At 37.7% G+C, this 13,791-nt stretch overlaps 1 protein-coding gene across 1 annotated transcript; it reads left to right on the top strand.

The window, feature by feature from the left end:
• The first annotated feature begins 3,984 nt into the window (after positions 1 to 3,984).
• LOC118593871 (keratin-associated protein 21-1-like) lies at positions 3,985 to 11,360 on the top strand. Its single transcript, XM_036203453.1, has 2 exons — positions 3,985 to 4,319; positions 11,300 to 11,360. The coding sequence occupies exons 1-2, from the start codon at positions 3,985 to 3,987 to the stop codon at positions 11,358 to 11,360; spliced, it is 396 nt and encodes a 131-aa protein (XP_036059346.1).
• Positions 11,361 to 13,791: the final 2,431 nt, after the last annotated feature.

The following is a 13,791-nucleotide window of genomic DNA, read 5'->3' as shown; positions in this document are numbered from 1 at the left end:
GGAAAAGGCTAAGCTAAGGCCAGGCTTTCCTAATAAATAGTCTCCATGTTATTATTTGGAAGCTTGCTGGTAGTACAGAGAAAGACTCATTACAGAATCACACTTATTTAACATATTTAATTTTGGAGGTTTGGATAAATGACTACATCCACAGATTCATCATGACAACCAAAGTGCCAGCACACTCATTAATTCCAAAATTTTCATGTTTTTGTTTGATTTTCAATACAAGAATATGCAAAATCATTGTGGGTAAATATATTTGGTGGATATTATTTTGAAGAGGACACAAAAGAGGATCGAGAAATGGAGTGCAATGACAGTATCTCATGACTTGACATGTGTGAACTCACATACTTATTTCGGTGGTGAAAAATAATTTAAAACCTACTTTAAAATTATTTTATTTGAGGTATGTGTGTGTATGTGTGTGTGTACGTATATGTGAGTATGTGTGTATGTGTGTATGTATGTGTGTGTATGTGTGTGTATGTATGTGTATGTGTGTATGTGTGTGTATGTGTGTGTATGTGTGTGTGTGAATGTGTGTGTGAATGTGTGTGTGTGTGTGTATGAATGTATGTGTATGTGTGTGTGAATGTGTATGATGTAGTGTGTGTGTATGTGTGTGTGTGTGTGTGTGTGTGTGTGTGTGTGTGTGTGTATGCACATGTGCAAGTGTGCTCATGGTATTTTCAGTGCTCATCAATGCTAGAAGAGGGTCCTGATCCCCTGGAGCTAGAGTTAAACCAATGGTTGTGAGCCACCGTATATGAGTGCTAGGAGTTAAATTCTGGTCCTCTGTAAGAGCAGTAGGTTTCTTAACTGCTGTGCCATCTTTTCAGACCACTAAATCCTACCTTTTGGCAATTATGAGGTACATTCTTATATAAGCACAATTCTTTTTGGCAAGGCATTAAAGTTTGTCCATCATAACTAATAGAAATTTTGTATATTTTCATTAAAACTTTTCTTCTTTCAACCACCATCCTCATCTAAAGTAAATACTGATTGCTACTATTTCTCTGAGGAGCTCTGGTTTACAGCATGGACACAAGAGTGCTCTGACTAAGCTTATAGAGTTGGTTTTAGGAAATGGGTTTAATTACACTCCAACAATGAAGTTATTGGATTGGTAAAGATCCTCCCTGTAAACAGAGCCCATTGTGACTGCTTATCTGATCATTATAAATGGTAAATTTCTAAATAGAACAAACTTAGTGGATTTTAACACAAAGACTTGTAATAAAGAATTTACAACTTGAGGAGTAGAGAACTGACAAGCTTGTGATGGCAACCTGTAATGTGGTAGCTACTCTCCTTTTTTTTTAAAAAAAAATTAATTTTAGGTTCATAATAGAGTCTTGATAACTGTATTACAATACCTCCCTGAAAGATTTATACAACAAGTTCAGTACCCTGTTTAAAATTCCTTGAACATTTTCAGAGAACAAAAGTTTCATACTGAGTTGTAGCTAGAGTTATCCTGGTCCTGCCTGGTCCCACAGTCAGGACAAATCTCTTTCACCTGCCAGTCCTGCAGCTGCTCAGACCCAACCAAGTAAACACACAGAGACTTATATTACTTATAAACTGTATGGCCATGGCAGGCTTCTTGATAACTGCTCTTATATCTTAAATTAACCCATTTCTATAAATTTATGCTTTACTACATGGCTCGTGGCTTACCTGTATCTTACATGTTGGTATTCATGGTGGCGGTTGGCAGCATCTCTTGACTCAGTCTTTCTGTTCCCAGTCTTCCCTGCTTGTCCTGCCTATACTTCCTGCCTGGCTACTAGCCAATCAGCATTTTATTGATACAGAGAGATATCCACAGCATTGAATCTCACATGTATCATAGTTGTGGGGTTTCATGGTCTGGGAGTTTTTTTTTTTAATACTAAAACTGAATTTCTATATGGCTGTTATTTTTTTGATTAGAGGATCTTCAGCTTAGAGGTCACTTTTGCATCTCTAGTTGTTCGATCAGTGTTAAGACACAAAATTTCCTGTTGTGTAATGAAAGATGTAAAGGTGCATACGGATCCCAGCCCAGCATGACTCCCAGAGCAGAAATATTTAAAGAATACTCATAAGAAACATTCAGCAGAAACCCTTATCATGGAGTCAGTTGATGAAGATAGTATGAAATTAAAGGTAGAGGTGAAAATAGAATACCAGAAAAGTTAACCACCACAAATACCACATCTGCAGAAACCTACCAAAGCAGTGGCAATAAATATCCTACTGAAATGGTGTTTTGGAGCAAAGAAACGAGAGTAGGACCAGGAGAATCAGGCGGAATAGTTCAACCAATGTTCACATGAACAACGTTCCATGTGTGTGTGTGTGTGTGTGTGTGTGTGTGTGTGTGTGTGTGTGTATTATTAAATCTGAAAACACTTAAAATCAGTTCTTCCAGAAATGTCTGTAAATATGATTCATGGTTATTTACCATGGTCAGCATGTGCTGTGCAATAGGGCTCTAAATAATGCTCCTTGTACTTAGAACTCCAGTATTTATCCCACTGATCCATGAGCATGGGAAGTTTATCCATCCTCTGTTGTCTTCTTCCATTTCTTTTAAAATGTTTTAAGTCTTTACAGTTCTTTTACTTGCTTTGATAGTTACTGATAAATTGTGAAAAGTACTATTTGTCTGATTTCTTTCTCAGTTGTTTGTTGTTTGTATATAGAAAGACTATTGACTTTTGTTTGTCAATTTTGTATCCCACTGCTTTGCTGAAACAATTTGTCAGCTGTAAAAATTTTCTGGTGAGGTCTTTGGACTTCCATATGCATAAAATCATATTGTCTGCAAATAAGGATAATTTGACTTTTTTTTTATTTGTCTCTATTTGGCCTTTTTCAGTTGTATTATTGCTGTAGGTAAGACTTCCAGTATTATATTGAACAGGTATGGACATCATTTTCTTGTTCCTAGTTTTAGTGGGAATGCTTTGAGTTTCTCTGTGTTCAGAATGATGGTGACTATGGGATTGCTGTAAATTGGTTTTATTGTGCTAAGCTGTGTCCCTTACATACTTAGTCTCTTAGAACATACCCTTTGATCAAAATCTTTCAATTACCCATCTACTCCATCCATATGGAAGTAGTCACTGTTGACTACTTATATTTTAGAGAAAGGTAATTATATTTATTTATATACTGAATTAGTATGAGTGTACTTTGAATAATTGCCAAGATTGACTAATGTTTAAGAATTTGATTTAAGTGAAGCACAACAATAAAAAAAAATTGAGCCAAGACATTTTCAACCTTTTAGGTGGTAAACCTTGGAAATATTTGTCAGTGGATGATAACACTAAGTCTCATCTTGTAACTGATGCATGAGGAACTAAATAGAAAGAGTTCATTCATGGAATGACGGAGTTAGTAACTTTTCCTTCAGAAAGAACTGAGTTATAGCTGTAGATGTAGGTTCAAAACTCAAGTCTTTGTCAAAACTCTATGAAAGGTAATTTGGACTTATTTTCATGGTGAAAACTAAGTTGGTGCAATGATGCTTCCTCAACAGCAGTTAATGGGGATAGTTAAGACACTCCTTACCATTAATGAAGTTATACAGTTGATATTTCCAAAGACCTTGAAAAACACAATCACAAACACATGGTAATTGGTCATACGTGTTTGGTGATGTGTTATGTTGTGTCATGGTCATGAACTGACTTTATAGAGGATAAGTTATAGTTTCCTAAGCTTTGCTGTTCAGAAAATGTATTATTATTAGTTGAATGCTTGTTTGAGTTCCTAGGGTAGTAGTAAGTAAATTATGAATTCCTAACAAAACTTTCAGAGAATGAATTCATTCTGGAAACATGGTTGTAAAATGAGAGAGCAGAGCCCATGTGAGGCATGAGCCATCAGTCTGTAGGGTATAAAAGTCTGGAGAGACTGGATGACATTCACACTTCAGAAACATCCCTCTGCTTCTCAACTGAAACCTCACCTCTCAACACCATGTGCTGCAACTACTACGGAAACTCCTGTGGAGGCTGTGGATACAGCTCTGGCTGTGGATATGGCTCAAGATACGGCTACGGCTGTGGATATGGCTCAGGCTATGGCTGTGGATATGGCTCAGGCTATGGCTGTGGATATGGCTCAGGCTATGGCTGTGGATATGGCTCAGGCTATGGCTGTGGATATGGCTCAGGCTATGGCTGTGGATATGGTTCTAGATATGGCTGTGGATATGGCTCTAGTTGTGGGTCTGGTTCCAGATATGGCTGTGGCTATGGTTCAGGCTATGGCTGTGGATATGGCTCAGGCTATGGCTGTGGATATGGCTCTGGGTGTGGTTATGGTTCCAGGTTTGGCTATGGATATGGCTCTGGCTGCTGCAGCTACAGAAAATGCCATTCTTCATGCTGCTAGTCCCAACCACAATTCCTCCTTCACTCTTGGAACGAGCAACGTAAGAGCAAACAGAACTAGAATCACCATCCATTCCCTGCAGTGACTGAGAACTGTATGCCGGGCAGATGAAAACATCTCACAATACGTGGTTGCTCCTGATATAAACTGAAGAGTCTGGCTCATCACGAAGATGGATTTTATTTTCCTGGGTTTTGGACTGTAACTGTCTTTTTGAGCCTGTGATACAGCTGTCTTCACAAGTACAGATGAAATATACAATTGGAATATACAAATGTGGGGGAAATGCCGGTTTCTGAATAAAATAATTTATTTGCCTTGAAGTCTGGATTCTTCCATCAGCATTATCTTTAATTATTATATACTTGAAAACTATTAATTGAAAACTGACATTTTTGAAATATGTGAAATAAGAAGTCTTAGAGTGTATAAAATATGCCCGAACCCAAATCATTGGAAAGGACTTGGATCTTTCTTCTGGCTGTTACTATATTACTTTTATGTTCATGTTTCAAAGAGGGTGCCGAATGTGACCTGCATTTTGCTCATGATCTAGGCATGGAAACAAGGGTGGTGGATGGTGAGGGGAATCAAAGCTTACTGAGAACCTTGGTTTACATTTTTGGAAAAGGAGCTGCCACCTTTCTGCTCATCTCTGTTTGCCTAACACATGCTCCTGTGGTCACTCGTAGCTAAAGGCAGCTGAGCAGAGGAGGTCTATGAGCAGCTACCGCGTCAGCCATCCAGCCATATTCTGAAATCTAATAGATTTGGGTTCTAGGGAGAAGAACAAAGATCTAAGTGAACAAAAGTTTAAGTAGTGGACAGGTGACTGATGGGAATTCCAACTGTGCAGACACACACTTGTGTCGCATACAGGGTAAAAGAGTGAGCTGAATAAACCACCCCTTCCCAATTAGGTTATTGTTCCCATAGGCTTTTGGTGCCTTTTCACATGTCCCTACTTTTCTTGCAGTTTTGCTCTGATTTCTATTCTTTTCCCCATCACCCATTCACAACCATCTTACAATTTATTCTATCACATTTCAACACCCACCAGAAGGTCCCAAGAGAAATGATCATTCTATAAGTTGCATATACCTACTAAGCAAGTATGAAACTTGAAAGCCTCCACATATGAAAGGGTTAGTTTGTTGCCCACTGGAAAATTCTACACTGAAAAAATTTATGTTGTGCAGAAAAATATTAGCAACAAAGAAAAACATTGGCTTCACATTGTATATGCTAGGATTATTTGGAATGCATTGAGTTCTCTGTCTAGATATGAATCCCATTTGTATGACATCTTATTTTGTGTATATAAATATTGAACAATGCAAAATATATTAGTGCTAGTGGGTAAGGGTCATTTTAATCTCCTCTGTGCATTTCTTTTTTTGATTTTTATTTTATTTATCTATCTATCTATCTATCTATCTATTTATTTATTTATTTATTTTGGTTTTTCGAGACAGGGTTTCTCTGTGTAGCTTTGTGCATTTCCTGGAACTTGCTTTGGAGACCAGGCTGGCCTCAAACTCACAGAGATCTGCCTGCCTCTGCTTCCCGAGTGCTGGGATTAAAGGCATGTGCCACCACCACCCTGCACCTCTGTGCATTTCAAGTGATGAAAGCATATTGGTTATCTTTGGAAAATCCTTTTTATCATTAAGCATGCTTTGTCTTGAAAGATTCATCTTTGCTACCATGTGCCCATTTGGGCATAGACATTTATAAATAGGAGGGCTTTATGATAAAGACAATTACGTCTTGTACTTATCTATATTTGTTATTTCTGTTTGCTTCATGGCTTTCCATGTGTTGCAGACACAGAAATTTGCCATTCCATAATCATAAAGAGTCATAAAAAAATCTACCCTCCACTACCACAGAACTGCTAAAAATGTTCAGAGAGTGAAAGACTTTGAAACATTCAATCCTCAATGGGAGGTCTGTAGCCCCTCAAGGCTCATGGACCCATGTAGAAAAGGAGTCAAAAAGATCATAAAAGCAGAGGGGATGGATGGCTCCAAGTCAACTATGTCTTCCAGACTCTGTAGGACTGATGCACAGATGAACTAACAGAGACTGTGGCAGCACACACAGGCCTGTACTGGTTCAAACCAGATGTGATTCCAGTACTGAGAAAAGGTAGTGGACACAAGATTCCGTTCTTAACCAAGAAGCTATCTAAAACAGATACCCACCAGCCAAGGAAAAATTAGTTTTCTCCAATGGGGTCTCACTGTATGTGTTATCTACACTTCAGGATAGGGCCAGCACCCAGAAGTACTTCAACAACACAAAGGGAACTTATTTTATTTTTGTCTTGCTTTTTGGGGGGCTGGTGGTATTTTGCTTGTATCTGTTTTACTGGAATTTTTTGTGTGTTTCTTTTCCTTTAAAGAAAAGAGAGGAAAGCATTGTGTGGGTAGAAAGGTGGGGATGATTCTTGGAGAAGTTGGAGGAGAGGAAAAGAGAAAAATATTTTATGAAAACACATAAAAAGCCAAATAATTCTACATTTTACTCATTTGTTAAAATATTTATGTTTCACGTTTGGATCATTAACCTCCAAGAAGCTTTCTTTTTATATTTAATTTCAGTTTCATATCTATCTACATAGAGAAGGTTTGCTCTGTATCATCTGCTAGGCAGCAAATCATTTTAATTGACTGGCCATTCCTCTTTTATGTGATGACTCTGTGTTACTAGTATGTTTTCACATTTGTCTCTAACTGCATATTAAGCTCTCTTCATTTTTTGCATATTATTTGTATTATGACTAATTTGCATATTTATGCATATTAAAAATCTTATTTTTTGTGTATGATGTGGAATTAATTACCAGTGAAAAGAATTACATCAACTGTTAGAATTTAATGCAAAATACTCTTCATAATACGAGAAGTTTCTGAAATGTTTAGAGGGGTGTAAAAACAGAAGAGCTTCCTTTCATGTCTTGTCATGAGTGATTCAAGTGTTGGGATCTCTACTTGATGTTAGGCTGAGTAACTTTTCACACTTAGAATGCATGCTTATTTAATTAATCCTTCCCAATCACTTCTAGATTCTGTAAATGAAGAATAAATGAAAAACACATTCTAAAGAATAGAGTAAGGACTATGTGTTCAGCAAATCAAGGAAAAATGATGCTCAGTTATTTGTGGATTTATGAGGAATAATTTACATTTGTGATGAACTTTGAAATAATCTACTTCTATCATTTATATATTTACATTAATAATTAAATAATCTAAGTAATAGCAGCAGTATATCCACAGCCATAGCTTTGATCAAAATGATTAGCATTATCAAATCACTAACACTCAGTGCTTAACAGAGTAATAAAACATCACTCAACTCTTTGCTGTCCAACAGAAACTCACTTCACAACTACCAACATAAATTATTAAAAGTGAATTTATGTAAGTTGTAAACAATAGCAAGTGAGAAGAAATTATCACGAGAAATAGAAACATAAAATAGAATGAAGAATGTTGCATATTATGATCTGGGGATTCATTAATAGAAATATATAATAATTACCCTTATTATACCCCCAAATCAGAGCAGGCAAGATATATTAATCAGGCACAATAGGATATATGCAGAAGACAATATTTATAGTGACCCTTTCCATTCTCTGGGTCCTACAATATTTTCACACCCTCTTTTGTGATTATGCTTCCTGGGCATTTAAGGGGGGTGATACAGATGTCTCATTTAGGGCTGATCACTCAACTGTCACTTTTCCTTATCAAATATTTGAAAGTCTAAAGTAAAACCATTTATAACATTTCCAGAGAATTGATGAGGAGGAGACACTGCCATGTTTGGTATTTGTTTAATGAGTCCAGTGTTGTTGTTGTTGTTTTTATTACCAAAGCAAGATAGAGTATCGTAAACAAACAAGATAAAAGGCCAGCAGTTTTGATGCACACAGTTGTAGAAAGCGTCTACATTTAGCAAACCAAAATCCATAAGGCATTGTGAGAATCATTTCTCATGAAGTGGAATTTGTCCTGTTATGGAAGGATGCTTTGCTACACTCAAATAGACAACAGGACACACCATATTAACACAACAAAAGACAAAACTCACATAATAATAGTGCCAGATGTAGAAAAGACAATTAGAAATACTTGTCACAGTCTGCAATAAAAAAACCCTGTTTGATCTGTAATCTGTTTACCTGAACACATTAAAAAGCACATACCGTGTCTGATGCTAACATTATATTCAACAGGGAAAATCTGAAGCCTTTCCTAAAGGATGCCCATTCCTGCCATGTCTGTTCACTATAGTAATGTAACAGGTGACTGATTTGTATGGCCTAAGAAAATAAAAGTAAGACAGCAAAACAGAAGGAAAGGGGCTGTATTATTCATTATCTCCCCCCCCCCCCCCCGTGTGTATAACATGTGCACATATGTTTGCTACATGTAGAAAGGAGAAGACAGCTTTTAGTGACATTCCATTCCCTTTTTGGGGGATAGGGTCATCTCACTGGCCTGGGGTTAGGCTTGTGAGCTTCAGGGATCCCCCTCTCTCTAGTTCCCCGATACTGGGTTAGTCATTTGTACCACCATGCCTTTGTTTTTCCTTTTGTTATATGAGATGGCTTTGTAGCCATATACATGGAACCAGATGACATCATCAGCTGTCCTCTCTTCCTTATCATAGGCTGTCACTTATGAAGCCTTTTATGATCCCATACCTGTTTCCAAAATGCACTGCTGGTCAACACTATGTTTCTGGTAGGTTTGTCCCACTTTTCTAATGACTATAGAGCAAGGCGTGTTTGTTTGCATATTTGTTCATCAGTCTTATTGAGACATCACTCATATAAAGTGTGTGAATGTAATGCAAATAAATTCCTGATTTTAGAGCTGTGCTTACACATGCAAATCTGTCATGTGCAATTAATCAAACATATTAATCCCTGTCAAATTTTCTTATTCTGCTTTTTTTAAATCATGACAGGAATATTTAACATGATAGCTGCTGCTCATGGATTTCAAAGTGCCAAGTACACTATTGTGGACTGTAGCACAGATTTCAGTGCATTTGTTAAATAGGAACGATGCCTTTTATAAAGTCTTATCCTGTAAGCATTTGCTAGACTTTCTTAGATGACCATATTCATAATACATTTAAATTCTTATCTTTCATGGAATAATGATTTTTGTGCTGAATTGTCTGTAACCGTTTCATATGTGGCTTACACCTACTGACTAGACTCAGAATTATTCAAAGGTTTTTATACTGAGGTGTGATTGTGTGCATATGACAGCTGAGCCAGGGGTAGCACACATTTACAGTGTACAGAAGAGTGTAAAGGGTTCAAGGTACAGATCCTCCAGTGATGGCCAGTACGGGAATGTTCAAGATCACTGGGAATGAGAGAGAAGTAATTTATAGAAACCCGTCACGATAGAAATAGTGGGAGAAAAAGATAATTTTAAGCCCATGGTTCTTAGAGAAGAGTAGAGATCTCCTGTAAGTTATGGCCATTTATGGAAACTAGATCATATGCATACTTAATAAACATGCTTCTTCGCCCTTGGTCAAAACCACCTTTTATAGATGCCTCAAAGCACACAGCATGGTTATTTGCTATAATAACCACTCCAGGCAACAAGACACTCAGTCACTCTGCTTCTAGTTGTATTTCCATACCATTTGATTGAGATGTCATTTACATATGCACTCCACTCATCCAGAATAATTCTTATTTATTAATCACAGTGTATAAGGAAGCATGGAAATACTGACCAAATCTAAGTGTAGATTGAGTAATCTCACGAAAATTGACCTGCTTAAATTTTTTTTCACCCAATTTGTCTAAAAACTGAACACGTAACTTAATGAATGAAAACATTTTCAACTCTCCACAGGGAAACTTTTGGATTCATTCACCTTTAAATTGCATGAGATAAATATACTCAGAATCTAATGCATAGGAATTTAATAACATATTTTGAAAAAGAAAGAAAGAAAAGTTCATAGCTCACCTACAGAAGGACAGACAGACGAGACTTCCATAAGAGGGAAGGAGGAAGCTTAAAAAGCGGTTGTATCAAGTTCAAGTATACTTCTTTGTTCAGAATCCATGAAAAGGAATTTAGAGATTTGTTGATGGGGAGGATGAATCACAGGAAAGGACAACAAGACACAGAGTGAAGCTCCAGCTGTTACTGTTGGTGATACTCTTAACTCTAAGTATACAGCATGTGATAACAAGGACTTCAATAATACAGTGAAAAACACATCTTCACAGGTTCCACATATGCTGGTGATGTTTTCTGTTATGTCATGGTCATAAAATGACTTTATGGAGAATAAATTATGATGCATAAGTTTGAGTATTCAGAAAAATCTATCTATTTCTTTAAATGTTTGTGTGAGTTCCTGAGAAGTAAATTGTGAATTCCTAACATGACTGTTCAGAGGATGAGTTCACTTCAGGAACATGACTGTAAAAAAAGAGAGGAGTCCATGTGATGGCATGAGCCATCCAGTCCTGTAAGTATATAAACGACTGAAGAGACTGGATGGTAGCTTCACTTCAGAAATATCTGACCTCTCAACTGAAACTTGAATCTCTCAACATCATGTGTTGCAACTATTACAGAAACTCCTGTGGAGGCTGTGGCTCTGGCTACGGCTGTGGATTTGGCTCAGGCTATGGCTGTGGATATGGTTCTGGCTGTGGATATGGTTCCAGGTACAGCTGTGGATATGGCTCTGGCTGTGGATATAGTTCCAGGTATGGCTGTGGATATGGCTCCAGGTATGGCTGTGGATACAGCTCTGGCTGTGGATATGGTTCCAGGTACAGCTGTGGATATGGCTCTGGCTGTGGATATGGTTCCAAGTATGGCTGTGGATACAGCTCTGGCTGCTGTAGCTACAGACCTCTTTGCTACACAAAATGCCACTCTTCTTGCTGCTAGTCTCCAGGGCAGTTCTTCCTTCACCTTGGGAACAAGTACTGCAAGAGAAAGTCCAACTGGAACCTCCATCTGTTTACTGTGAGCTCAAGGAATGACTGATAACTGTGTGCTGATACCTGGAAACATCTCACAATGTGTGTTTACTCCTGGGATAGCCTGAATACTTTCAGCACATCATGGAAGATGTATTTGATTTTACTGGGTTTTGAACCCGCACAATCATCTCTGTGAGCCTGTGCTGCAGCAGTCTTCAGAGGCACAGAAGAAATGCCCAGTTGGAATATATGAATGTGAAAAAAATGCCAATTTCTGAATAAAGTAAATTATTCACTAAGAAGTATAGACTCCTTTATGTAATTGTGATCATTAATTAATAGAGTATTGAAATTAAATAACTGAAATATAATGCGCTTTGAATTACATGAGATAAATCTCATAGGGTTGACAGGTGATTTTGTTAATAAAGTGCCCCCATATGTTCCCAAGTCATCCACACTATCCTTACCTAAATAGCCCAAGAGTTCCCCACCTCAACTTCCCTTCCCTTAGGGCATTGGTTGTATGATAATCTCTTTCTAATTTCCAGGAGGTTCTAGGTACCCTAAGTTAAACACACAACTCTAAAGAGTTGAGCAAGTATGTATCAGTAGGATATAGAGTCCTTTGGATATATGCCCAGGAGTGGTATAGCTGTGTCATAATGTAATTTACTTCTGAAAACCTCCATACCCACAGCAGTTTCTCTAGAGAATGTACTGGCTTACACTCTTGCCAACAGTGAACAAGGTTTCCTCTTTCTCCACATTCACTCCAGTTACTATTGTCAGTTGATTTTGTTTTTATTATGAACAGTGTAACAGGAATCTTAAAAGGTCTTATTAATAGAAAATACAGAGCCAGATATTGGGGCGAAAGCTGAAGGATCAGAGAAGCAGAACAGCCAGCCACTAGCTTAACTCTACAAAATCCCCAGCCTCAAGAAAGTAAATTCCTGTTTCCTCATGCCTTGGATACCTTTCTCTACCCAGCCATCACTTCCTGGGATTAAAGGCGTGTATGCTCCCCAGTAACTGGGATTAAAGGTGTGTGCCACCACTGGCTCTTTTTCCAGTGTGGTCTTGAACTTGTAGAGATCCAGATAGATCTCTGCCTCCCGAGTGATAGGATTAAAGGTGTATCCCACCACTGCCTGACCTCTATGACCTATCTAGTGGCTGGCTCTGTCCTCTGTTCCTCAAGGCAAGCTTTACTAGGGTACACAGTATATCACCACAGGTCAATCATTAAGACTGAGATGAGAGGCAATCTCAAAGTAATTTTAGTTTGATTTCCCTAATGACCAATGATTTTTACACTTAAAAAGTGTTTATTTGGCACTTGTATTTATTTTTTTGTGAAATTTATGGTCATATTAAAAACCTATTCTTTTGGATTGAATTTTTTTATTTTTCTTGATACATTGGTCTTTGAGTTCTTCGTATATTTTGGATATCAATCCTCTGTTGCATGTATAGTTTGCCATGACTTTTCTCCCATTTTATAGGCTTTCTCTTCATTCTAATGACTGCATCCTTTTATAAACAAAAGCTTTTTGATTCCATAAAAGTAGAAAAATATCTTTAAAAATCATATGGGATGAGAAAGACAGCCAATATGATCTGAATCAAAAAGAATAAGGAATTACCAAACCTCATCTCAAGTTATACTTAAACAAAAAAACGAACAAACTAAAGACCAAACCCACAACCATGGTACTGGCACAGAAACAGAAATGTAGATCAATGAGACGTAACAGAAGACCCGGGTCTAAGTGTGTGCTGTTACAGCCACCTGAATTTTGACAAACACTTCAAAATTATACACTGGAGAGAAGACAACAGCATTTTTAACAAGTACTTCCGGGAAAACTAGACAGTGGCTTAAAGCAGAATGAATCTAGAACTGTAGCTCTCATCCCGCACAAAAACCAGCTCCAAGTGTATCAAAGACATCAGTGTAAAGCGTGAAACCCCACAGCTGTGAGAAAGGCAAGGAGGAGTGCACTATAGTGCACAGGCACCTGTAACAACTTCGTAAATAGGACTCTGCTTGCTCAGAAATTAAGGCCGACAATTGACCACGCTGACCTTCCAAAAGCCAGACACCTTCTATATCCTCAGTCTCCACTTTCAGTGGCTCGCCCTTGGGTCCGGGCTTCTCACCGCCTCATTCCTTCACTCTTGGTTGATAACACCCTCAGTGGCAGTCCTGCATTTGCTTCCCCTGACGGAAGAAAGAGGATATTTTGTGGTTTCTAAGAGCTATAATTAATGTACCAAAGCTGCCCGTATGTAATGTATATAATTTGTCAATTTGAATACATCCTTGTACCTCTGAAATCATGCTTATAAACTCAGTCATAAACACGTCCATCACCTTTCAAGACTTTTTC

This window comes from Onychomys torridus, chromosome 12 (genome assembly GCF_903995425.1).
Source record: "Onychomys torridus chromosome 12, mOncTor1.1, whole genome shotgun sequence".
In the NCBI taxonomy this organism is placed as follows: Eukaryota; Metazoa; Chordata; class Mammalia; order Rodentia; family Cricetidae; genus Onychomys; species Onychomys torridus.
The sequence above is the reverse complement of the archived record's forward strand: the minus strand, read 5'-3'. Positions and strand labels throughout refer to the sequence as shown.

What these genes read in the sequence shown, in the direction of transcription:
- LOC118593871 (XM_036203453.1), top strand. Translation starts at nt 3,985, where the DNA reads ATGTGCTGCAACTACTACGGAAACTCCTGTGGAGGCTGTGGATACAGC. An exon ending in GGCTGTGGATATGGCTCTGG is followed by an intron (nt 4,320 to 11,299) that starts GTGTGGTTATGG and finishes CTGTGGATACAG; the next exon opens with CTCTGGCTGCTGTAGCTACA.